At 36.8% G+C, this 26,765-nt stretch overlaps 1 protein-coding gene across 1 annotated transcript in view; it reads left to right on the forward strand.

Moving 5' to 3' along the window:
- The window catches only part of LOC130441959 (probable JmjC domain-containing histone demethylation protein 2C), a 318,988-nt gene that overhangs the window by 281,722 nt on the left and 10,501 nt on the right, over positions 1–26,765 (forward strand). Inside the window, exons 8-15 of the mRNA XM_056775886.1 lie at positions 6,184–6,738; positions 13,511–13,871; positions 13,983–14,133; positions 20,836–21,417; positions 21,592–21,756; positions 21,817–22,489; positions 23,742–24,244; positions 24,300–25,823. Coding sequence (XP_056631864.1) covers positions 6,184–6,738; positions 13,511–13,871; positions 13,983–14,133; positions 20,836–21,417; positions 21,592–21,756; positions 21,817–22,489; positions 23,742–24,244; positions 24,300–25,823 — 4,514 coding nt within the window. The remainder of the gene's footprint in view (positions 1–6,183; positions 6,739–13,510; positions 13,872–13,982; positions 14,134–20,835; positions 21,418–21,591; positions 21,757–21,816; positions 22,490–23,741; positions 24,245–24,299; positions 25,824–26,765) is intronic.

Genomic DNA, 26,765 nt, shown 5'->3' on the forward strand with positions numbered 1-26,765 from the left:
ACTTCTCTTGTTTCTCTGAGCTCTTGTTGGACACCACCCGATCTCTTAGCGATGAATCTGTTATATCTCTTGGATGTGCACCTTTTTCTACTGGAACTGCGTCCTCTATGAGAGTTACCTCTCTCTTCGCAAACTCTGAAAACAGCAGATTGACTCATGTTTAGCGCACTGGCAACTTCTCGTTGACTCTGGCCTTGTCGCAATAAGATGACCGCTTGAGTGCTTTATTACTTTCGTCTATATATCTACTAGTGTTAACTATTATAGAAATGATGTTGATAGAGGACTGTATTTTCAATCATTGATTTAAAAGTATTTTTGGCTCGTAGTTTGCTATATTTGAATATGAGACGGGAGACATAAAAGCTCAACTAACTTTTTGTGTAGTTTACTCCATAATCAATCTCTTATTAATAACTGAAATAATACTGCAAAAGATCGGTATAACAAAAACCATGTTGCCACGTCTTGTTTGTATATTTATACCAATTATCCATATTCCAATTGCAAGTTGTAAAGGATTTTCAGAGTTTTAGGTCAGATTTTACTAAAAACTGAAATCGAATCTTGTTTTTCACGCATTTTCACGATTATTGAAGTAGTTTTTAAACAATATTTCACGCATAACAAACTGAACGCTTTATAGACGTAAGGCTTCAAAGTAAACTGGAAGATAAATATGAAACTACGAAATAGGAAGTATTTTCTTACATACATTATGAATTAATCAACGTTCTTATTATATAATCACATTAATACTTCGAAAAACGGATATGGTATTAGATTAACATAATCCAAATTTAGAAAGTCTCGTCACATCGCAAACAGTTGTTTGAAAATTCTTAACGCGACTTTCCGGCAACGTGCCAGATCATAAACAACCCCAGAGGAATGCCAATAAAAACATTAAAACAAAGAACAAACGTCGACAAGAGTTACAACTACAGACGTAAAAAGAAAGGAAATGGAAGCAAACGATTTTGAAACCAAGTGACAAAACCGGTTCCTCGTGTTTTATTTTTCTTCTTCGAATGATAAGTTCTAATAGAATGACTATTGGGAATTAAACTTTACTGCTACTTTCTCTAAAAATAGATTTTTGATACTAGACGCTGTATTGTCTTAGCTTAATAGAAATTTTACAAAGGGAAACAGGAAACTGGTATCGTTTTCTTAAATAACAATCAAAGGAATAAATTTCATTTATAAAATACATAATCATACAAAAAAGGTCTTAATATTCAAAATCTAAGGGAATTGTTGAAATATAAACGCAATTTTGGAATAAATTTGGTGATGAGTGCCTCTCCAAGACTTGAGGCTTTCAAAAAGTCCGAGAAGTAGTGGCAAACGTGCCACATGCAGAAAACCCCAGCACAAGTGTTACCGATAAGAACGTCTGCGTTTTACTGGAGAGACCGATTCAGAAGGTAGTATACAATACACTGCGGTGGATTGGTTCCGCTGCCGGATAGACACCGCATGCCCCAGTCACCGCGTCGATGAAATCCAGCAGCTGTTCTTCTGCGAAGTGTCTCCCTTGACACATGGCCATTCCTCGACTTTTGCACTGGCTGTCCTCCTGTTGCCCATGAGGCAAGTGCGAGAGGAGGAAAGCGTCCGTTGGCCCCCCCTCACCAACATCAATGTCCAACTGCTCCTTGAAGAAGAAATCGTAGCTTGGAGTTTCTTTCAATGCATTCGTCATATTTTCATAAAAATATTTATTAATGTTATTTTCTTGTAAGTGCTTTTAATTTTATTTTACATGTTCAACCCTCGTATCTTTCGTTTGTTCATTGTGTGATAATATATAGTATAAAAGTGTCAGAATTTTTTAAAAATGTACCTACCTAAGCTAAAATTGAGCATCAAATTAATTTTCCAATACGAAAATGAGCTATTCAGACGCAAGCTCGTTCCTAAATTCGATCTCGCTGACAGGCTAAAAAATTCATGCTGATACTACGGACGCGACCAACTTAGTTTGGCCTCCTACTGGAATTTTGCAACGCGTTCATTTCATCAGCGATTCGTCGGTATCAACGACATCTCGGCATCGCAGGGATTTCTAAAAATGCTTATTGGGCATTTTGTTATACTCGGGTCGAACGTAAAGGGAGGCTAAATGCTGCGTAAGCTTATGATTAATTTTTTGCTTAGCTAATGTTAATCGATCAGTAACTAGCGGTGTGAAAAATTTTACCGGATCTAATTTCGCGGGTTTTGTAAAATTTTTATACGAGGTGTAATCCAATCTTTATATCAGTTTATTAGAAAAATACTCAGTTTAGAACGAATGGTGCTAAAACATTTTTTATTTGGTATTTCTTTTCCATCACTCTCAGAATTATCTTGAAATAAAACACTTTTGATTTTTTTATTCTTGTATTTTAGAAATGGATAATTCTTACGATAAAGAGTATGCACGTCGTCTGCGTCTTTGGGAAGACGTTCCACAGCTCAGAACGAAAAAAATTTTACTAACTAACAGCGATTGCTACGGTAGATTAAAAACTTGAGGCGTTCAGAGAACGGTGTAATTTTGAGCAATATATAAGGTCTAGTCTAGAACGCCAAAATGTTTGATACATTAAATTTGGGAGTTTACTTTGCGACAATAACCCAAGAGACCCTACCGTAAATAATTACGCAAGAAGTATTGTCCTACAAATGATTCAACTTATTTCTGGTACGGGAAGAAATATTAGACTGATAACTGGCTTACCAGCTGCGAGCTCGTGGATATTTTGTTTCTAACGAGTGATTTTTTGCTGGTATCTGCTTGGCAACACTGTTTTTGACATCACGCGTGAATCGTGTCTTGTGTCATTGTCAAACTTGTCCATTTTGGTGTATAATTTGATCATGAATCGAATTACGAACGAACAACGATTGCAAATTATCGAATTTTACTATCAAAATTTATACTCGGGTTATGAGAGTGCATCGCGCACTTCTTCTAATTTATGGACAGTTTGGTCGGCCTACTGAGGGAACTATTCGGAAGCTTGTGACTAAATTTCGAACCCAGTTCCCCCCCGTACTTCTTCAAAAGCGACGATGGCCGAAACGTGTGATGATTGATGATTTTTTTCCCAAAATGGAAGAATTGGACATACCTCACATGTGGTTTCAACAATATGGTGCCACATGCCACATGGCACGCGAAACAATGGTCAAATTGAGAGTCGCCTTCGTTTAACAGTTCATCTCAAGTTTGAGGTCCGTCAATTGACCGCCTAAATCGTGTGATTTAACGCCTTTGGACTATTTAAAAGCCAATAAAGACAAAAGACTCTAGTGTAGTATGCACCATGATGACGAAATTTATTCAGCCACAAAATAGAAAGCCAAACCTTCTATCGTAACTTTTCGCAATGCAACCAAATCTGGAGTTGACGAGGCAGATAGGAAAACAGTGCAAATAATGGGAACATAGATTTGGAAAGACTAGAATTTCTACAGCAGTTAGCAACATTAAAAAATTTGAAATGTGAAGTAAGAAAGCGTCGACAACATGGACCTGGAAAATGGAGGCTATATCAAGAATGTATTGGTTCCTATAACAAAATTGAGGCATACTATAAAAAATGTTACAAATACCTTTGTTTGAATCACACTTGTATTTTATGAAAATCTGTATTGAAAAGTCAGATGCAGATGAATCGAATTAGGAAAACTGTTTTATGGTTGTCAATGTTTTTTTTTTGATTTAATTGTATTGAATACACTGTTTACATCACCACCACACCAACACGAGGGTAAACAGTTTACCTTCAGTCTCTGAGGACGATAACTTGGTTGTGAAACTCGCGTCCGACAGGGTAATTGTGAGTGTTGATGTAATGGTGGTGTAAATAGTGTATTTGGTATGAATATCGCCAACGGTTTCAGAAATTCCAACTTATAGTTATCTACAGCAATATGTTTTTTGATTCATCAATACACTTTGCAATTAATTTTTGCTCAAGTTTACTCAAAAATACGGCTCAATACGACCCTTACCTGGCAAAAAACAAGGCGCAACTACTCCAGGGTTGAAACAGTTTTAAAGCACGAAAATATAAAAATGAAGTTTCAGAAATAATTTATATTAGTTCGCCTAAATGAAAAGTGCGACCAACTTTTAGGATTTTCTATTAATTATCCATTTTTGTGAATGAGAGGGTAATGAAATGATGAAGCATTCGTAATCCATAGGCGTATCACTTCTTTTAGAAGACACTTAAAATATATTTTCAAATTATACCTCGCGTATTTTCGTATTAAATAACATTTATATAAATATAATGAACATATCGGATGTACACTTAATTAACCTGCTTATAACTTCTAGAAAAAGTGCAAAAATGTTTAATTTTTCGACAAAATATAAAGCACATAAGAGAGAGAGATTCGTTGGTTAAAGTTTGGTAGGATAAGGAGGATTTTTGTAAGGAAGATGGTTTGTTTGAGTAGGAACAGATATAGGAATAGCTCCTCTACAGGGCTGGGGTTGTGGTGGTTTCGTTGGGTTGTGTTTGCCTAACTATTTCTAAGGGGAGATTTTGGGCAAAAGAAAATCAAAGTGAAACTTGTAAGCAAAAACGGTCCTATTCGGATTGTTTTTTATTTTTCAAGGTCATTTGGCTGGAGAACCGGCTCACTAGGTTGCAGGGAAACCGCAGGAAAATAAAGCACATATACTGGTTATATATTATATATAATTTATATCTAAGCAATATCTAAGATTCCCAAAATGAGCAAATGTTCAATATTATATAAAATATTAAATGATATGGTAGTACGATCTATCTAACACACCGTTATTCTCTGCAATTTTATTTCATTCAGATTTTTTACTTTCTTTCTATGAAAAAAAAAAACAAAGGATTCAGTTCTTTGATCACAGAATTGGAATGGAAATTATTATTATTTAAATTTATCCAATTCTGAACTGTTAAGAATATACAACTTGAAGCTCCCTGTTATATGGAAAAATCTAAAAGCATATTTAAATAAAATATAATAAAATTTTCAACTTTTATTGGCAAGTTGGTACTTTATAAATCTTATATAATCTTCAATACACAGAACTTTCGACCTTTTTCTATTGTTCTGTACAGCTTATGGTTATAAAAGACCAATAAAAGCCCGAAAACTTGTGTTACCTGGTATACCAGGTAATTTATGAAAATTATCGAAAATATTTAGATTATTCTGTAAATAAAAATATACTATGTATAAAAGAAAGCAATAAATTACGAGTGCGGTTTGACAAAACCCTTTTGTCAACTTCTTACATATACTTCATATAAATATTTCATATATAAATGATGTAAGTTTCACGATAAACTAGAAAAAAAAAATAATTAGCGAAAGCTTGAAACTAAAGAAACTTACTTTCTACAATCAACAAATGATTCTTTTATTAGTTCAGTGAGGTAATTAATTACGATTTTTGATAGCTTTTACTTGTAATTAGAAGAAAACTAGAACAACATATCGCTAATCAAAAATTTCGCAATACCCACAATATTCAAAGATATACGAGGATCAATTGAAATGTTCAACATTTTAGAACTCTTTGTCCTTTCGAGACTCATGGTATTGCGATTTAGTCTTCAATACGCTTATTTTCTATTTCCACATTTTTTTCAGAACGTCTGACTAAAGCTTCTATGCCACTTTAAAAATATGACGCATCTTCAGAGTCGAAATGTTCGCCTTTTTAATTTCATCTTTACGAGGAAAAAATAGTCTGACATGGCTAGATCAGTGCTATTTGGTGGGTATTTAATCTCTATGAAGTCACATTCGTTTAGAGGAAAGTGAAAGTGGATTGGAGCGTTGTCATGAATCAAGCACACACCTCGGCTGATTTTGCCGCGCCTTTTCGATAATTTTTTGACGCAACTGCTTTAGTAAATGAGAGTAATATGCTAGATTCACGGTTATGTTTAATCCCTTGAACTCAATGAAAAGGAAGGCCTCGCAGTCTTAAAATATTGTAGCAATTTGGTGCTTTTACAGCATGGTCTAAGTTGATAATAACGATAATTATTCCTTGTCGTTAATTTGACAATATATGAATACAAAATGTTCTGCGCCAACTATTCTCAAATTTTCAAGAACGAAGAGTAAATTTTCATCTTATATGGTTGGAATTGATTTCTAATATGTATTGTATATTTGTTTCAGGTCCATCTGTGAAAACTCGTAGAAGCAAAACCAGCGAAAACAAATCGAAATCTCGTAATCACAATACAAAAGAAGATTTAGAAAACAAACAAACCCGTAGACGTTATCCCGCAAACCGTACCACAAATAAAAAGAAAGTTCTCGAAGAAACCAATAACTCAAAACTTCGAGAAATCGAAGTTAGAGTTGAAAATTGTCTACAAGCGAATTCCACACTTTCCTCACTCTGTCGGCTGAAACTCCAACAAGTAATCGCAGACGAAGAATCGCCGGAATTAAGTCCCGTAGATAAATCGAAACAACAACCACCCGAATCACCGGATCTCAGTCCGGTAGACGGTGACGTTAGTAATGGAAGTAGCAGTGTCGCTAGTGTCGAGTTAGTGAGTGTGAGTGCGCTTAGTGACGATGTGCAGTGTGAATCTATGCCTGCAGCGAAGAAAGTGGTGAATGGTGATTTAACCGAAAGTGAAGAGGATTGTGTGATAGTGGCTCAAACCAGGACTAGTTTAACGACAAATCAGACAGTGGAGCAAGGGGATTGCTCTATACGAGGTAACTATCCTTTTTTTACTCTATTTTTTTCATTCCACCCTTGTATTTTCGTGAATATTTCATATCGAGGAACGTGCTTCCACAAAAGCCCGTTTTCTTTTCTCCTGAAGGGTTAGATCCGATGGTCATACTCCCTTGTAGTCGCGGTTGTTAGGTCGCCGCAAAAACCGTTATATACACACTTTCTATTCTTCAATTCATTGAAAATTATTAAGTTACTATAATTGAAGAAACATACCATCGTCAGGTTATTGCTCTTCTTATCTAGAAAGTAACTAATCATAACTAGAAATCACACCGATCTAATAATAGATCATTAGTTCAACAATGGAAACGTATCGTCATCCAATTTTATTATTTAATACAATCTGTGTGTATGGGATGTTTTAAAAACGCATCAACTGTTGGTAGGGTTTGCATTTTAAACATATTTTCTTTCAACTAACAGTTGCTGTACTCAAACGGTTCGCTTTAGAATAAAATATTACTAATACAGAGATCAGCATGAGTCTGGGAGAAAATATGCAGCATTAAAATGAATTTATAAAAAGAAATTACAAAAGAGATTCGAAAAAAGGTTACTGTAAGTGTTCAAATTAATGCCCATCTTGATCAATGCATTTACGGAGAAGTAGGCCAGGCGAAGAATGTCAAGCTGTCCGCGAAAATTTCAAATTTTTCAATTGCAGTTCGGAGGTCGGGAAGGGTGCGAGATGCTCTTGCAGAAACGCGATCTTTGAGAAGATACCACGGGAAGAAATCACAGGGTAACAGGTCAGATGACCATTCAACGAATTTTGTTTGACTATCCATTATTCAAAATGAAAATTGAGGTACTCCCGATCACTTAACGCCTAGTATCCTGCATGAAATTATAAATGTTCGTGAGTGTTCGTGAGAGAAGTATTAAACACCTACACACCAGGTGTTTAATACTTCTTTAATGAATTGACCATACTGTTCAGCTTGAAGGTTGCATCATCCTCGTGAAGTGCGTGGAGGTGGCGCGGACGGTAAATTCGACAGTGGATGCGTTTCAGCATTCCTCGAAAAAACAATAGGATATTTGCAGTTCTCCCGCTAGCCACGCTATTCAACTAACGCCAGCGCCACTGTTTCCATATTTTAGTTGGTTGTTAAAGATACCGATCGTCCAGAATGTGGCGCGTCGGCAACAGAGCCCGTTTTTAAGATGCCGACCACCGTACATAATTTTAAAAAATTTTCAAGCTATAATTATTATGTAAATAATTTTATTTGGAAACAAAACACATAATTCAATTACCCTTACTGCCACTGCCACCAATATTTACTAAATTATTATATTTATAAATCGTATTACTAGTGACAGTACTACGATAGATGTATTATCATCGATTGTCAGGTGACGAATGACCGGATATCGTAGTCCAGGAGAAACGTCCAAAATACGTAGATCTTGCAATTCAGATTAAGCAGATATGGTGCAGCGAAAATGTGGAAGTAGTTGTGAAGTCAGCAACCGGCGTCGAACCTCTATGACGACCCAATTAGAACGGACGACTTGTAGCGAAGATGGTGGTCAAATCGCCATGATATCGTGGTAAGAGGAGAAGCAATTACTTACCTGATTGACGTCGCCATTCCAACCGACCACAACATCATAAAGAAAGAGGTAGAAAAAAAATAATATACAAAGGTTTGGCCATGGAACTACTAAGAATGTGGATTACACGGGGTATGTTTCTACAGAATTTCGCGGTTTTGGTACACCTGAGCTTATGCTACGGGAGTAACAGTAGTAGGCAGCAGAGGAATACGAGCAGACAGAGAAAGCAATAAGCGGAAAATGTAAGTGCTAATTAAATGCTATTCTTGCATGGAAATGGCGACTTTGGTTTTCGGAGAATAAAAAAGCTTCACAAAAAGACGACATGAAAAAAATGACTTTTTCCGAGTTTTCTCGGCAGAATAATGCGAATTATTCTGGTCCTATCGAGGCCACGCAAGTGGAATCATTCTACTTTATTATCTATTGATTTTGCAGAACAGGCAAATTCTCAAAAAAAAAAAAAGTTGCAGCCAATTAATTCAAGTAGAGTACAAAACAGACCTTGAATGGAAATTCCGTTGACATAGCAGTATTGGTGAATCTGCGGCTTTCTTTAATCATTCTCGTTGTACCAGGTTTTCGGAAACGATTTGCGTCTGTGGCCCCCTTCATCATGCACATCGTTACGGCCATCTTTAAACTTTCGACACCATTCACGCACAACACCATCACTCATGAAGCTGACGCCTACATGTCAACAATGGCGGAGTGTGTAGTGCGAGAGCTTCGTAGTCGCCTACAGCGCATGTCCGCTTTCTTCTTCTTCTCACGATTCTGTTACTTCTCTGTACTATCTTGAATTGATCTTTGGTTATACACATTCATAGTTAGAACGTAGTAAATTGTGGCTTTAAATGTATTGAGTAACTTTACATGTTATTAAATATTCTTAAAGGTAGAATAATTGCATATTTGAGTTTTATTTATTTAGCCTGGCATATGTGTATAGCCAAATGATTTATTATATGCATATAACGACTACATATTAATGCAAGAAGTCACGTAGATGATTTGTAATTTATTCTTTGCTTTTAAAAGTGGCCATACGAACGTCCGGGACGGTCATTTACTGTAGCACATTGATAAAATGCATTCTTTTGTACACAGTATTGATTAATGCTAATTAAAGGATCGTCGGCATTAATTTCATTGCATTTTCATTAAAAAGTAGAGGTATTTACAATTATTTTAACGTCATAAACAAGTGTTTACTTGACTACATTGGATTATGAATGACTATGACTAAGAAAAATAAAAATTTTTGTGAATACTTATTTATGCCTATATAATCTGTCATTAAAACTATATGTGGGTTGGAAATATTTCAAAAGTTCGAGTATAAAAGTGTTCAAGTGACTCCAATTAATACCCTAATAGGGTCGAATTATGTATGGCCCCAACGCCTTTGTTTGCGTTAGTTCATTTCGACCCTTGAAATAGTGTGTAATATAAAATTCAAGTGCCTACGAAACAGCGCACATGTTTGCCTGTGGAGGCAAATATGGTAGTTAAAAGTATTTACTTCGAATTAGTAGAGGGAGGAGGAGAAAAATAATTTTTATTTAAAGAGATTTCAGATTTAACGAGCATCCCTGAATATACAGTGTGGAAAATTGTGATAATTGCATTGCAAAGTGCATTGATTTCTTTCAAGAACACTTAATTCGCCGCAATCTTTATGGAATGTATGCTAATGTTATTGTCACTTTCACGAAGATTGTTCCACTTTTTGGCGTACTGGAATTTTTATTCAAAAGAATAGATAACAGGCAAGTTATAATTGTCCAATGTTTGCGCCAACATTCACCTTCCAACGTACAGCTGATCATTGGACAAAGGCTGGAAACTAAAGAAATGAAAACGTGGCAAAAAGTGATGAATAGCATACAACAGATAAATAAACAGATGATTCTGGCAACTTTGGTTTGTCACACAAAACATTCACACGCAAGAGGACAAGAAGTGTGTGTGGTCGTACAAGTATTTGTTCCAACTTCGTTCCAATGTTCGGTACTCCTTTGACGCGGGTCAAAAAACTGATTTTCCACGTCGGAAACAAAACAATGCATCCCATAATACCAGCATCCAACGTTGAAAGCATTGGACGCATCTTGTGATACCGATTTAATACATCTACTTCAAATTAAATAATGTGAATAGTGGAGTTGATGAAGACGGAAGTTGAAAATGTAACCGCTGGAAACTGGAGATATAAGATTAAAATTCAACAGTCTCATCATATTGAAATTTCAAATCCAACAATGTAAATCAAATATACCCCGTATTAAAATCAAATAAGTTTTCAATAAAACAGCCTGTGGCGGCCGGTTTCAGATAAGAAAACAGATTCAGCCCGATCTTGTTCAGCATCGTAATGGATGAGATTATAAACGAGGCAAAGCAAACTGGAAGAGGATACCGGATGGGAAACGAAAAAATAAAAATAGTATATTATGGTGATGACGCAGTGATCATCTCAGAAGACGAAGATAACTTGCAAAGGCTACTGTATAGGTTTGAACAAATAGCGAAATCTCTTAACAAGCAAATATCTCTGAAGAGAACCAAATCTTTTACAGTATTCAAAGAGCCGAGAAGATATAAACCCGCATTCAAAACCTAGGAGCGAACATAACAAGTAATAGAAATCTAAAGAATGAGATGAAAGCTCAAACAACAAAGGCGTCATTAATATATGATTACCAGGAGCAAAATCAGAATATACAAGACCTGTGTGGGACCAGTATTGACATCTAGGATGTAGTGAGATGGGCGAAAAATCGGCGAAGGGAATGTAGAGACCACGTGGACAGAATGAAAAGTTGGCAAATATTGCAAAGGAAGAAAAACCGAATACATTCCGAGCACCAGAACGACCAGCTACAAGATGGTATGAAAGTTGGTCTTTATCATCCTAGCTGTAGCTAAGCAACCATTGATGCAGTCCTAACTTAAGAAGCAGAAGGTTTATAAAATTTAAATTTCTCTTTAAACTATAAGAAAAATGCCAGGTATTTAAATATAACATTGCACAATGCCCTCCCAATAAAGAGCCATAAATTGACCACTTTTGGGGCTTATAGAATTTTATATAGATAATAACGGCACTTTCTTAAATTGTGAAAAAAATTTTGCCATAGCTGCTTTATTTTTGTTTTTATCAACATATTTTGTTTTTTCCATCAGTAGATTTAAGGTTCCTTTACTATTTTCCACGTAATAACATTTTTTGCCTCACTCAATAGATAATCACAACTAAAAACTACTTTTTAGCTTTATTCTATATATGGACATTTTTTTTATAAATTTATCTTCCCATTATGAGATTTTGGTTGAGTTCAATGATAGATACAATAAAAAGGTCAGTTCTCTTATTTATTATCTCAACTAATGTTGAGCAGCAAAAGTGTGCAAGGTCATTTTAAAGTTACCAATCACTTTTTTTTCAATTTACGTTAATAAAACGTGACTGATGTTAGGTACTTAACAAATTAAAAGCAAAGTAAACACAACATCTACAAGGTTAAATGAAGGTAATTGAAAATGTTTTTTTATTAAATTCAACATCTAGGTACATTTTGTTGCAAGCTGTACTTAGCGATGTGAAAAAATAAATACTGCAATATAACAATCGAACAGCAAGGTCATTTCAAGGTTATAATTTTGTATTACGGTTTAATATACATTAAAGTTTGTTTTAAATTGAAATCGCAATTATAATCTTGCTTTGGATCATACAGAAACGTTAAAAACCTTTAAAAAACTTATTATACGAGGTGTATGAATGAAGTATTGGAAATTTATTGATAAAAAATGAGCAAATCAAGTTTTACACAACAATATTATCTAACTTCACAATTGTTTTCATTCAACTGTGACACAAACGTTCCATTCAATGTATTCTTGGTTATCGTCCAACAAACTTCCCTTCACTACTTTCAGTAGATCCCCTACTGATATAATCTCAAATCTCTTTAAAAAATATGAAGGTCACCTCTATAGATCGAAATTTACGTAGATGAGTCTCCCATGAACCTCTTGGTTTTCACCTGGACCCTATAGAGAATCACTGGTCTAAAGCAGAAGATTCCGAACTTTTTTGCACTAGAGCACTTTCAAAATAACTGGATTCAGTAGACCTCCTGATGATATATTCTTAAATCTCCTCAAAAATAATGATCAGCTCTATAGATAGATATTTACCTAGATGAGTTTCCCGTGAACCTCTTGAGGTTCACTTGCCCCACAATGGGAATCACTGGACTAAAGCAAAAGTTTTCAAACTTTTACCCCGTAAATCACTTTCAAAATAACTGGTTTCGTTAGACCTATTGATGATGTATTCCCAAATCTAGTCAAAAAATATGAAGAGCAGCTTCATAGATCGAAATTTACGTCGAAGAGTCTCTCTAAACCTCTTGGTGTTCACCTGGATCACCTTGGGAATCACTGGTCTAAAGAAGAAGTTTCCAAAATTTCTCCATGTAGAGTACTTTCAAATTAACTGGTTTCGGTAGACCTTCTGATGATATATTCTCAAATCTCAAAAATATGAAGATCAGCTCTATAAATCAAAATTTACGTAGATGAGTCTCTTAAACCATGTAGAAACTACTGTGGACCAATTGGGATTCACACAGACCAAATTCTGAACCACTGGTCAAGTGAGTCAAAATACTTTTCCCAAAATTTAGATGATCTTGTAAACGATTCAAATCTTTCTAAATAAGCTTTAGAATGTTTCAGTTGTTTTTCTTTTCCAAAGAGAAAGGTATTATAAAAATATGGGGTGCAATTTGGGCATAAAAGTCTACTTTCTCCATAGTCGCCTCGATAGGTTTCCGAAAAATCTAGGAGATATGAGAGAAGAGCAGGGAGAGCGTATGCATCAGGACACGTCATGGAAAAATGCTACCAGGGTTTTTGGGATACGAATATGATGTCTACTATAGGTCTCTGATATGTCATGTTCCAAAGTCTACACTTCAGAGCATTAATTTTTAGTTGTCGTTTATATTCACATAGTTGTTGCTTCGGCAACAGATGAACTGTAAACTAGTGTTTGTTATTTATCAGTCTTAATGACTTATTGCAACAAGATTTACGTCAAAAATTTTATATTTCATTGTTAATACAACTTTTAAGATTATTTAATTCAAACGTTTCCTTATTTTGTTGCAGGTGACGATGACGTGTCTTTGGTGTCGTCCTCACCTTCGTACGTCGTCACCAGAATGGATCTCGTCGGCGGCGTCATTGGAGGCATTATGGATGCATCGTCGGCATCATCATCGGCAGGTTTGTTACTGCGCTTTCCTGACGATCGTTCCGATTCGGGCGTGAGTTCTTTGCGTTCGTGCGTTAGTACCAGTGGCGATGAGCGATCTGGATCGCGATCGAGTGCTCTAAGTTCCACCGACGAACCAACCAATAGTTCGAGTTCGTCATCATCGTCTTCAAGCAGTAGTTGTAACGGTGTAGGCGGTCTCAACGTCTCAACAGCCGTCTCTTCTGCATCGTCGTCTTCTACGGGTGGTAGCAGGTAAGAACCACACTTATAAATCCTCCTATAATCTCTCTGATGCTGAGCGTCATAGGATGACATCGACCCACCACGAAATTGTTCTACTTTTATATTTTTCTTTACCTACAGATCTCTTCTATATATCCCCGCCTCTTCGTCTGCGTCAACAGTACAGCCGAGACACCAAGAAGTGAGCATCGAGCCGGTGAGGGTCTGGAGAGACCCTAACCTGTTGCTCGAAGAGCCGCATGTTCGGCACATACACAGCGTTCAGCATCAGGTAATTTGCTTAATAAGATCGACCAGTTTATTTCCCTCTTTAAAAATTTGCAGTAACTACCCATCATGACTAGATCCCATTGACTATGGTACCGAATTTCTATTCTGGTATCTTGTTGGAATCTCCTTCATTGCTCTTCTCTGACTTTTCCCAATTTCTCGGGAAAAACGAATAAATAGGTATGGAGGGAATTCTGTGCCCAACTTTTTTATTCATGGCTTTCACAAAGTTTTTCTTTGATTCAATTGGACGCAAAAAATCTACTCAATATTTTGATGTCCCTATTGGAATTCAGATCTCTTCTGCAAAATTTGCTTCACATAGAAAAGTTCGTATGCTAAGACTTTGATATAATATATAATTTTGAACCAGGAAAATCAATCTTGTGAGAAGTAGTTTGCTCAGTTTGGATTGAGTCCAGAAAATAATTTTGGATAACTGTAAAGTGTAAAGCATATTCAGATAGCTGAGACTCTGAAACAACGAATTGAAATTCTGAGCAGTGTTTGGAGCATTTCAATGGGAGATCAAGGAACACGTCAACAGGTACAAATAGACCTCAACATAATCTGTAAAACATGCTTCAAATTGGTTCAGAATCCTTAACTGACTATACTGATGTTTTTATAACTGCTGACAGGCAGTTATAAAAACTTCCATACCTGGGTTTTTATATCTTCAATATTATATTAATGAACCCGGTATGTTTGATAGATTAATTTTGATGTTATCTTTTCTAAAAATCATAAAGAGTCATAATCATAAATCATTGATGAATAATTTGTGATTAACCATACCGGATATTCAGATAAAATTGCTTGTCAATATTTTTTATATATGTATATTTCATGTAAACAACTGGAAGCAGCAACTGATATAAATTAATAGACAGATAAGGGAAACAATTGTTGAATATTTATAATAATTCATAGTAGGATAGTAGGCATCCAAGGACCGTTAAGCACATCGCCAAATTCGACATTATCAAAGGTAGATGTCTTTTGGGATAGCCGAGCAGGCACTTTAGTTTGAACCTTTCAACGTCACTAGGCAAACTGTGAGGCTTGCTGAAGAGTTTGATCATCGCTCATAGTTTACCTGGTCTATAGTTTCTTCCTCAACCATTCACTAGCAGCACTCTGTATCTTCTGTAATGCCCTCAGTATTGATATTTCACCTTGTTGATTTGTAACCAGTTAGAAGTCCAGAATTTAACGGCTATTTAAGTGAAGCGATTGTTTGGTAAGAGAAACAGGAGAGGAGGTCCATCTATGTGTGCCTTAGCTAGTCTCAAGCCAGTTGTCTATCCGTCTCCGCAGAGCTTGTTGAGAAACAACAAGAATGGGCTCTGGTCCCAATAATGGATTAGCCAATCCCAATATGACGAGCGAGTCACCTTCCTTTTTACCCCAATCACCGGGGCATCCCAACGAGCTTGTTTCAGCCATAATGTTCATTTGGAAAAAATGGAATTTCAATAAAATAATGCATAATTGTGTTGGTTTCGTCGAAATCTAGCAATATTATTAATAAAAAACTATAATCTATTATGAATAGTGCGAATTGTATTTAGTAGGATTTTTGAAATATTTTCAACACGAATCAATTCTTTAGCCTAGAAAATTTTTGTATAAAAATCATATGTTCCAAATAATCGAAAAAATATTCATTATATGTACCACTTTTCGATATTTTGCTCAGATCCTTTTTTTGTTATCAGAAAGGTTTACAAAATTTATATTTTTAAGCAGAAATTTTTTATAAAGAGTGGTTTATTTATTCTCTTGTTTTGGTGTTGTAATCGGATAGGCAAACATCTGTAAAGTATCATTGGTTCAATAGATTGCAGTGGAAAGAAGTATTTTTTTGTGACAGTTTGAGGTTATTCCAAAAAAGATTAAATATCCAAATTTGAACCAGTACGTGCCTTTGGATCGACAAGATATTTTTTTGTAAATAATGGAGATGATAATGATTCATCAGGAAGTTCCGAGGAACAGTTTACCAAGCCCACTTTAACGCCTGGTTGAAGCTAGACGAGCTACATTTAATTGTTCGACTACATTTTGAGATCCCTATTGAAATTCAGATATGTCCGAGTCCGAAATTTCAAAATTTTAAGTATATACCTCTTGAAGACCGAAACAATGTCAATTTTCTTCCGTTTCACATTAACCTTGAGCTAATAAGAAACTTTGTGAAGGTTATGCATCAAGAGGATGAAGGATTTCAATACCTAACGCAAGTTTTTTCCAAATTATGTAACTGACCCAACTTACTAAACAAAAACATAGAGCTTGGAACTCTCTCCTAAGTATATTGAGGTTTTTTTTCGTGCAACAATATGGGTGCAAACTACGAACAGCCATTTAAAGAAATTTTAAATTCCTATAAATCTCTTGGATACCGAATATCATTAAAAGTCTTTTTCTCCTTATCCAATTATAATTTTTTCCTGAGAATTTGGGAGTTGTCAATGACGAGCAGGTTAAATAGTTTCCCGAAGATATCAGAACAATGTAAAATCAGTACCAAAACTATGAGATCAGCCACGATGACGAAACAAAAAATTGTTGTATATGTGGTTTGTTATACATAAAACCCCCACGTTTTTACAGTTCTTTTAGGCATTTTCGTATTTAAACTCCACTTTAATACAATAAGTCGTGTTACTAACTAAGAAAAACTCATTTTTTGCAAAAAATCGATTCTCTTACTTCTCGATGCCGTGCTTGTAGAAGGATTTGTCTTTTGCATCAAAATAGGCTTCAATTTCAGCAATTGCTTCTTCATATCAGCTGAATTTTTTATCAACGAGTATTTTTTTGAGATCAGCGAATAGCCAGTAGTCTCTGGGGTCCATATCTGGTCTATACGGTGGATGAGGGAACAATTCCATTGTAATTCGTTCAATATAACCATCGTTGCAATCGACTTGGTGAAACAGTGCTTTTTTGATAAATGAGCCCGTTTTTCATTGATATTTGCATTGAAACGATCCAACAACTCTATGTAGTATTCGCTATTGATTGTCTCTCCCTTTTGGAGATAGTCGATGAACAATATTCCATGTACATCCCAAAATATTGAAGCCGTAACCTTCTCAGCTGACTGTTGAGCCTTTGGACGATTCGGACGTGGTTCCAGTCCACTCAGATGATGATCGTTTTGATTCTTGAGTAATGTGATGGATTTCATCCATTGTCACATATCGACGCAAAGAATCTGATTTATCACGCTAAAAAAGCTTTCTCATCGTCAAATGTTCATGCATAATTGTAAACACAATGCCCTCTGATATCTTTATAGCCTCAGCTATCTCACGCAATTTCAATTGACGATTAGAACGTTCATCATCATCAGTGTCTGTACGACCACGTTTAAATTCATCAAACTGATAACATTGGTACTTATATTTAATACTAATTGTTATTGGTACTATATATAAGTATATAGTCTTTCAAAAGTCATATGGATTTGACAATGGCAGCGCCATTTATGTTTCAGTCAAACGACTTATTGATTGATATATTGAAAATAATGATTAGAATACCAATTTCCTCGTTGAAAAGTTTGAACTCTGGAGAACAAAAATAAAACATGTTTAAATCGTGTACATACCAGGGCATTCCTTCACCTGTAAGCTCAAAAATTATACCAATAATTCTTTTTGAAGTGAGTCTAATCTCCATGGTTACTTAAAGCCAGACGATTAATTTAGTTTATTTTCAAATTTGATTGAAAGAACAATTTGATGTTCACAAATCAAGAGAACTGATTATTTGGTTAATTTTAATTACTCACAAGATAATTCCATTCCACTGTTCAAGCAGCAGAGGATACTTTCTCCTTTGTTAAAAGCGAGTATTATGAACAAACTCTTTGGTTTGAATTTAGGCACCTGTGTGATTAATTTCACAAGAAAATAAGTGCAAAAAGAACAAAAAAATCTGTATGGGAATTGAAAACATTAAAGTTGTCGGTTTGTGCACATATTATCATTACTGCTAAGTTGGAATTTCTGAAACCGTTGGCGATATTCATACTGAATACACTGCTTACCTTCGGTATCTGAAGAAGATAATTTGGTTATCGAAACGTGCGTCAGTGCTGGTGTAGTGATCGTGTAAACAGTGTATTCAGCATCGTTACTGCTATTATGACAAATAGAACAACAGTAAATGAAGAAAATATTGATGTTACATTTCTCCCTATAATAATTTTAAGTGTATTTCAGCATCATCAGTGATCCAGAGATTTTTAACATCTAAAGTTGTAACCAGGATATGAAAAGACTGGTTTTCAATAAATAAGTCTCAAATCTTCGATTTATCATTTTTTTATGTAAAACGCAAGCACATGAAGGTAAAACCTTTTACATTCTAGTAGTTCGAGCAGTGCCTGCAGTGTGGAGATGCCTGTTGATATTAATATTAAACTTCTGCAGGTTTTAGTGATTGGGAAAGACGTGCCTTGGTAGCTTGCAATTCTCTAAAGAAAGGAGTACTGATAAATTAAAGTTCCGATCATCTGTAGGCGAACTCAGTGTTCATGAGCCACGTCTGTCTGTTGAGTAGGTCTTGAAAATACTGACCTAGGGATTATGTTGGACAGCTCGGAAGAGCATTTGCCGTAGTAGTATCAGTAAAACTGAGTCAGGTCGGCGACCTTTCTTCTATGGTCTAAGCTGTCCAAGTATCTGGTCAATTCTGGATCGCCTATAAGTCGAACTGCTCTGTGTATTGAGTCGAGCGTCTTCAGGGTGTGCCAGGGAGCCGAGCTCCAAATCGGAAGGCAATATTTCAAAAATGGAGGAGTATATTGGTCTTAAAGAAGGCTCCAAGTTTTTGTGAAACTGCCTTAGCTAAATCGGCCACGTGACTATGCCAGGACATATTGCTTCCAACCTCAACACCCAACAAGCGAATTTGCGGTTATGGTGATATTTTATGTCCAGACAGGACCTAATTCTAAGCTGCAGTGCCAGTCTTCTTTGAAGAAATAACAGCCTGGGTTTTTGCAGCATTAAACTCAATTAGATGGTTTGTTACCCGCTCCAGAATGTTTCAATATCGGTATTGATGGTAGTGATCTGGTGCTGCATACGGATTTGAGTTTATATCTAAATCTGATCTTTTTTTTTTCAATATTATTTATTTATGTTGTCTTAAATATTTTCTTAAACATTTGAATCAGCTTCTTTCTCAGTTTCTGTAGAAAAACTAATTGTATGTTATCATAAAATGATTCTTTGTAGCCTTTCTCACCTTATGTGCATAATCTGTAATGAAATTTTTCCTTTATTTGGATAAGTCATAGTTTATTTGTTATTTTCGTACTAATTCGTTATTTTGTTACATTTAACCTTGCAGACTATTTTTGCTTATTTCAATATTTATTGCAGACTATTATGCTTTTGAACTAATATTATTAAAATCATTGTCTGAAGGGAAATTTCTCTAAAGGCGCAGACTGATATAATGGAACTAGCTGCCCCTTTTATCGGACAATGCACGTCCACACACAGATCTACTCATAAAATTACCTAGATGTTGAAATCAATATTATGGAGTAGCTACCACGAAGATCAAATGTTTATCCTATTTAGTATGTTTAAGACATGCCTTGTAGACCAATAAGGAGTTTCTTAGAATACCCTAATAACCTAGAGGTCATAGTACAACGTTTTATTCAAATATGCTACAAAAATTTGTTTACTAATAAATTTTCAATTATTTTTTTTTTTTTTTTTTGGTTTGCAAAATATTATTTATCTAGCATTTTTCAGATTATTCTATATATAAATATACAGGGTGTCCGCTTAAGAACCGACGCGGAGTAGAGATGTACAGGGGAACCCAAAATACGACGATTGGATGCAATTTACCTCTATACCAAGTTGCACCAAGTACAAAGTAGGGCCCAAAATTTCGAAAAAAATTAATTTCTTCTCAACCCTCTTAAGTAGAAATGTCACATTTGGGACACTGTATGCGCCAGTATTATTAGTTTTAATGCTATTAATTTTTATTATACTAAATTATCCATTGTATCAAAATAAATTTTGAATCAACTGACAGATAAAAAAACTTTTGTGAAATTTCATAGTTAGGTCAACCCTCAGAATAGTTCGATCGTCTTCTACTTATCTACTATTACTTAACGCCCTTACTGTTTCATACATTTTTTTTTGAAATTTGTGCTCTACTTCAAGGCACTAGAACTTGTCAGGATGCAAGTTGGTATAGGGATAAACTCCTTCCAATCGTCATATTTTGAGCTTCTCTACTACTCTGTGTCGTTTCTTATACGAGTATATATTACAGTTTTGGCACATTATTAATATCTTTTATCGGTACTTTATAAATTCAATAAAAGTTTCTCAGTCTAAATTTGACGAGATTTTAGAGTGTGACCTACACCTATGTAAATTTACTCGGTTTGTTTACTAATTTTTAATTCCGTTAATCCGCAATTTCACAACGTTAATTGCGCGCTATAAACCGTCTCCATAGAATAAAAGATAATTTGAGTGACAGTACACATAAATTGGCTGACAAAACTAGGTCGAATGCCAGTGAATTTATATTATATTTTATTGGCCTGAATCCACGTCAATTCGAACGATGTCGGTTGATAGTAATACAAACAATTTATATTATTATTGATATTATGGTTTAATTAAATTTTATTCAATTCCAGACGCTACTAATGTCACACTCTAATACCCCAGCCAGCGCGTCAGCCGGCCCGCCGCCCCCCTCGTCGTCTGTAGCCTCAGTAGCCGCGGCCCAACACTCAACAGCCTCCGCTCTCGGCGCTTATTCCGTTGTACCTCCCCCGCCGCCTTCGCTAATGGCTCCACATGTACCCCTCGCCAGTCATCATCCCCACTTAACCGGCTCCCATACCCTATACCATTCTGCAACTCAATTTGATATGTTGTGGAAGAATAGACCTCACCCGGCTCCGTACGGAGTACCAGCTCATTTATTAGCCGCCGCCCAACAAACCAGTCACGCAACCGCCCAAGTTGCCTCCCCGGAAGAATTAATAGCCGAAAGAGCTCTCGCCTTGCAGGACAGGGATCGACAAGAGAGGTTGTATAGAGAAAGGCAAAACCAGGAAATGGAAAAGCAAAAAGAAAAAATAGAAAGAGATAAACAAGAAAGGGAAAAGATGGAAAGGGAGAGGCAAGAAAGGGAGAAGGAGTTGGAGAAGGAAAGACAAGAACAAGCGCTGCATAATCATTTTGAAAAATCTTTGAGAGCAGCTCAACCAAAGGTAAGTAGTGAGTCTTGTCTACCTCGATCAAAATAAATATAGATATAAATGATGCTATTTAGTATTTGCTACTCTTGAAGTACATTGATGTAAACACCAAACTGATATTTCAAAAAATGTGATAACACAAAAATATAGAATAAACTAGTATTTAATACAAATTAATTCTAACAGAGGGAACCGTGGAACCCTATAACGGGTAGACCTACCCAAGCAAGAACATCTAGTCTCTCTGAAGACGATAGAAAAAGAGTGGTAGAGGAAATGCATCACAGGGAACAGCAGCAAAGGCACATGTCGTCTATTAGAGACAACAGAGATCATCGATATTATAATACTGTAAGTTACAAATCTTAAAATATATTTTTGCAACAAATTATTATGGTATTTTCATTACAGGTTCAAAGAACGGCTAGCATACCCCCCAAAGTGGAATACCCACCACCAGCTCATCGAGGTATACCATCGAAACCTTCAGTAGAAAAAGTACCCGCAATATCAGTTCATCAACCGATCCCTAAGACGGATTTAAACATGTACGGTTACCATCCAAGTATCCATTCTCCGAACACCTTCTTCGAACCAAAGATAAAATCAGAAATGCACAAATCACAACAATCTACGGGTTTGGTAGTGACTAAAACCGGTCCATTAGATAGAGACGGTACCGCCATGGTTAGCGAAATGAAGAACTCTGTGATCGTTAAACACGAAGCGAAAACTCCCCATCATTTAGAACCTCGCGTATCCGTCGCCCATTCTCTCAGTCCTAAATTGAGGAACGAAATGTTGGGACATTATCAATGTCCTACCGGGCAAACTAAAAGTATATACGAGTATAGGAGTCCGACGCAATCGCCTCATCACTTGTCTCACACGCCTAGTCCTCACCATCACGTGGAAGCGCAAAATTTGGGAAAAACGACCAGTCATCACAGATCTTCAGGTCACGTTTCAAGTCCGCATCATCAAAGACAAAGTCCGCATCAACAACATCCTCATAGTCAACCCCATCAAAGTCCAGAGATAAGATATCGAACTGATAACCAGGCTATGCTTTACCACAGTTCAGGTAAGATATATCCTTGAATATATTACAAAATTTTTTAGCTTAAAATGCCCAAAACACCCCAAGTCAAACAGGAACTCCCGACTCAGTCAGTGAACAGAAATCCAACAAATAGGAGCCCAGAAACTAGAGTATGACAAATAGAAGTCTAGTAACATGAATCTGGTTCAATCAAAATGTCCAAAACATTCCCCATAAAGCAGGAAGAAAGAAAAAGTATACATTCTAAGGTATCCGACAAATCAGGATTCCGGTGAACAGGAATTTAACGAACAGGAGCCCAGAAACTGGAATATAACAAACAGGAGTCAAGCAACATGAATCTGGTTTAATCAAAATGTCCAGAACATTTATCATAAAGGAAGAAGTATACATTGTAGTATATCCAACAAATCAGGACTCCAGTGAACACAATTCCAACAATCAGGAACTCGGAAACTAGAGTATGACAAAATAGGAAAAAAGAATGTGATAAAATCAAAAATGCCCAAAAAGTGTACATTCAAAAGTATCCAACAAATCAAGATTCCAGTGAACAGGAATCCAACAAGCGGGAGTCCAGTAACGAAAATATGCAAAACAAATACGTCAACAGGATTCCAAGAGTCATAAGACAAAATTGTAATGAATTTGGGCAAGAAATGACTTAGGTACAAAGAGGTACAGGAGTCTTGAAAAAATTAGACAAATAATGATCCAGTTATCATAAATTCAACAAACAGAAGTCCAGGAAGGAAAATATGACAAATGGGAGTAAAACAACAGGTTTTCAGCAAAATAAAACTGTTTGAGGTAATATGGAAGTAAACCTGGACAAGTGATTGAATCAAGAACACCTCAAATAAAGTAGAAACATCCAAATGAAGCTGTAATATCTGAATGAACTGGGATTGCCTGACCATTTTGTTTAAAAATCTGTACAAATGGTTTAAAATCAATCTAATAAAGGATTACAGAATCAAAGTTGTGGTTTTACTAACTATATCCAACCAAAGAAATTTAAGAAACAGAAGTTCAGTAATGGGAACCCTAGAAACAATGCTGCCTAAAATAAAATAAATCAAAATAATCAATGACGGTAAACAAAATTATTTTTGTAAAACTTTACAATATTTATATTTTTGAATTTGAAGTTTGTTCTTGTTGAAAATGAAGAAGAGGAAATGCTGGTCAATTGGACTGATTTAAAAATTATATGTATAATATAAAGTTAACCAAATGTCAGACACAGTTGTCAATGTCAATTTCTTTTCAGCAAAAGTGAGTTATCCTTTCACGACAGCCGGTTATACTATGCTCACTTCCGCACCTACGACCGTCTCCAATTCCAAACCGAAAGTCAGTAGTCCTGCGCCTCATCAGATATTTGGTAAACCTCCTATAGGCGGTGGTGCAACTGTCGTACCAATTACTCGCCCTTCTCACGAAAACAACTCCCCTATTTCTCTAACGGCAAAACCGCCGCTTTCTTCTTCCGTTTCATCGTCGCCGTACCAACAAGTGACGCAATATCATCCCATCCATAACCAAACGACTACCGCAGTTATGACGTGTCCGCCGCCAGCTCATAGTCGGACGCCGATAACCACGTCCGGCGTTATGGATCGCTTCGATAGATCGACACCAGGTTACGTACCCGCCGGACTCTCGGTTAAACTGGTCGGACCCGGAACGTCTCCACCTACAGCGACTTCGGCTCCACTACAGATTACGAGGTCGCATCAACCATACGCCCCAATTATGATTTCTAGTTCACAGGTAAATTCAATTTAAACAAAAATTATATTTATTTCTAATTACTATTAAATTTCAGGTTCAAACCCAACCGCTAGATTTGGGAATCAGTTCGAATAAAGTAGACAATAACCAAGCGGTGTCTCCAAAACGTAAATCGAGTACCCCGATAACCGTATGCGGAGATCCCGGAAATCCCGTTTGTCTAGAAGTGAAAAAACGGAAACTAGAACCCGGTACCAGCACGTCACCTCCTACTTTAAATATTTATAATAATTCCCCAACTCCACCGCAATTGTCCAGGGTGAGCGAACCGAGCCCTTTGATAGCTAGTGCCACTACGACGATAACAACAGTCGTGAATACTGCCGCATATAGGATTCCGCCTACTACTACCATGTCGTCAGTGGTACTACCCGAAAATTTGCCCGACGTTAGTGTTACCGCGGTAACGGTGGAACCACCGCGTCCCGTTTCGGTCGGCGATCAAAGTCCTAAACCCGCTACTCCGACGGTACCGACTAGTAGTAGTAGTCCAGCGCCTGTTAGTACCGCATCGACACCTACACCTCCGACTAGCGTAACGCCAGGTCCTACCGACGAGCAACCTGGTACGCCAGTGAAAGTGAATACGAGCATGATAGATTCAGAAAAATCAAACAGTCCAGGACCTACGAAGAGTTCTTCTAGTGGTAGTTATCCCGTGAGACATCTCAAAAAGGCCTGGTTGCAAAGGCATACCGGTGAAGACGCGGAAGATACTACGGGAGTAATCGGTTCGGGAAGTTGTGTAACTTTACCATTAAATATCAAAACGACAACGAGTCCTCCTCCTCCTACGCCCGTAAAAGAGAATCCGGTTAATTCTATACATTCTATAGGTTCAATGGCCGTTAACAGCATAAGTAAAGTGAAGCATTTTTCGAATAAAACAGCAAATAGAAAGGTTGCTAAAGAAGCGACAGTGAACGGTGATGCGAAAAACGACGATTCGTCTAGTAGCGATCAAGAGCGCGGTAGAAAATCACCGCCCAAAAGAAAACCACCTAAAGTGAAGCGAAAAAAAGGCGGGGGGTCCGCAACGAAGAAAGCCGTCGACGACAAGAAGAGGAAAAGCGGACCCCAAGTAACGCCGACGGCGGCCAGCGAAAGCGGAAGCGACAGCGAAAAAGAAAGCGGCAGCGACAAGGACAGCGACTCAGGAGCGAGCGGATCAGCGCCCAGCAAAAAATCAGGAAACTTGGGAGGCAAAGAACAACGAAAACGCGGTAGAAAACCGAAGGGGTCAAAAAACGACAAAGGCGAGGAGCCACGACCGAAAAAAAGTAAAGATGACGACGTACCGCCCCCGCGTGACCCCTTTCGCAAACCACCGGTGGGGCAATTGAAGAAAACCGGAGAGAGCTTCTTGCAAGACGGACCTTGTTTCGAGGTGGCACCCAAATTGGCAAAGTGCAGGGAATGTAGATGGACGCCGAATCAGCGATCCAAAAATATGCCCAACATATTTTGTAGGTTTTACGCTTTCAGAAGATTGAGATACACCAAAAGTGGACAACTCGCTATCGCCGGATTTTCGGATCCTCATAAGGACGCAATGGAGGTAAGAATTTAACCACAGATAAGCAAAATATATTCTGAAACGAAAGTAACTTTTTAAGTCATGTCACTAGTGGTATCTGTTGTCTTAAAAGTCGTTAGTGTTATCTGCCTTTTTTTGACTTCAATTGTCACCAGTGGCTCCCGCCATCTTGAACGTCTTTTGTCACCAATGGTATCCGCCATCTGAAAAGTCAAATTTCACCAGCGGTATCCGCCATCTTGAACGTCAACTGTCACTAGTGGTACCCGCTATCTTAAACGTATTTGTCACCAGAGGTATCCGCTATTTGAAAAGTCAATTTTCACCAGCGGTATCAGTCGTCTTTGATGTGACCTGTCACCGGTGGTATTTCCCATCTTGAACGTCGTTTGCCACTAGCAGTATCCGTCATCTTGGAAGTCAACTGTCGCCAACAGTGTACACCAACCTTAACGTCAATTGTCACCAGCAGTATCCGTCATCTTGAAAGTCAACTGTCGTCAATGGTATCCACCACTTTGAACGTCAACGGTCACCAGCGGTGTCCGCCATTTTGTCAAATGTCACCATCAGCATATATCATGTGTGTCACCGGCCATCTTGAGTATAATAAGTTTTATGCTTGCATCGGATGATAACACCACGTGGGTCATTTATCAGATATTTCGACCATCTTGTGTACTGTTTTGTCTATCATCCTCTTCGATATTTTTCTCTCATGTATCATTTTGTTTAGAAGGAACCACAGTAACAAAGCAGTCACAAATTCTAGTTGAAATATATAAAATCAAAAGGACATTGATGACTAAAGATGGAAAGGTATGACAGAATGTGTATAAAAAAAATTAAACACTTTTTTATCCTGAATAGAGTTAAACCAGAAAAATTTTTGTATTTCAGAAATTTCCTAATTAAGGGAGGAACGTAGGCTTGATATTTTCTTCCATTTTTACATTGATAAGA

The sequence above is a fragment of the Diorhabda sublineata genome, chromosome 3, assembly GCF_026230105.1.
Source record: "Diorhabda sublineata isolate icDioSubl1.1 chromosome 3, icDioSubl1.1, whole genome shotgun sequence".
NCBI lineage: Eukaryota > Metazoa > Arthropoda > Insecta > Coleoptera > Chrysomelidae > Diorhabda > Diorhabda sublineata.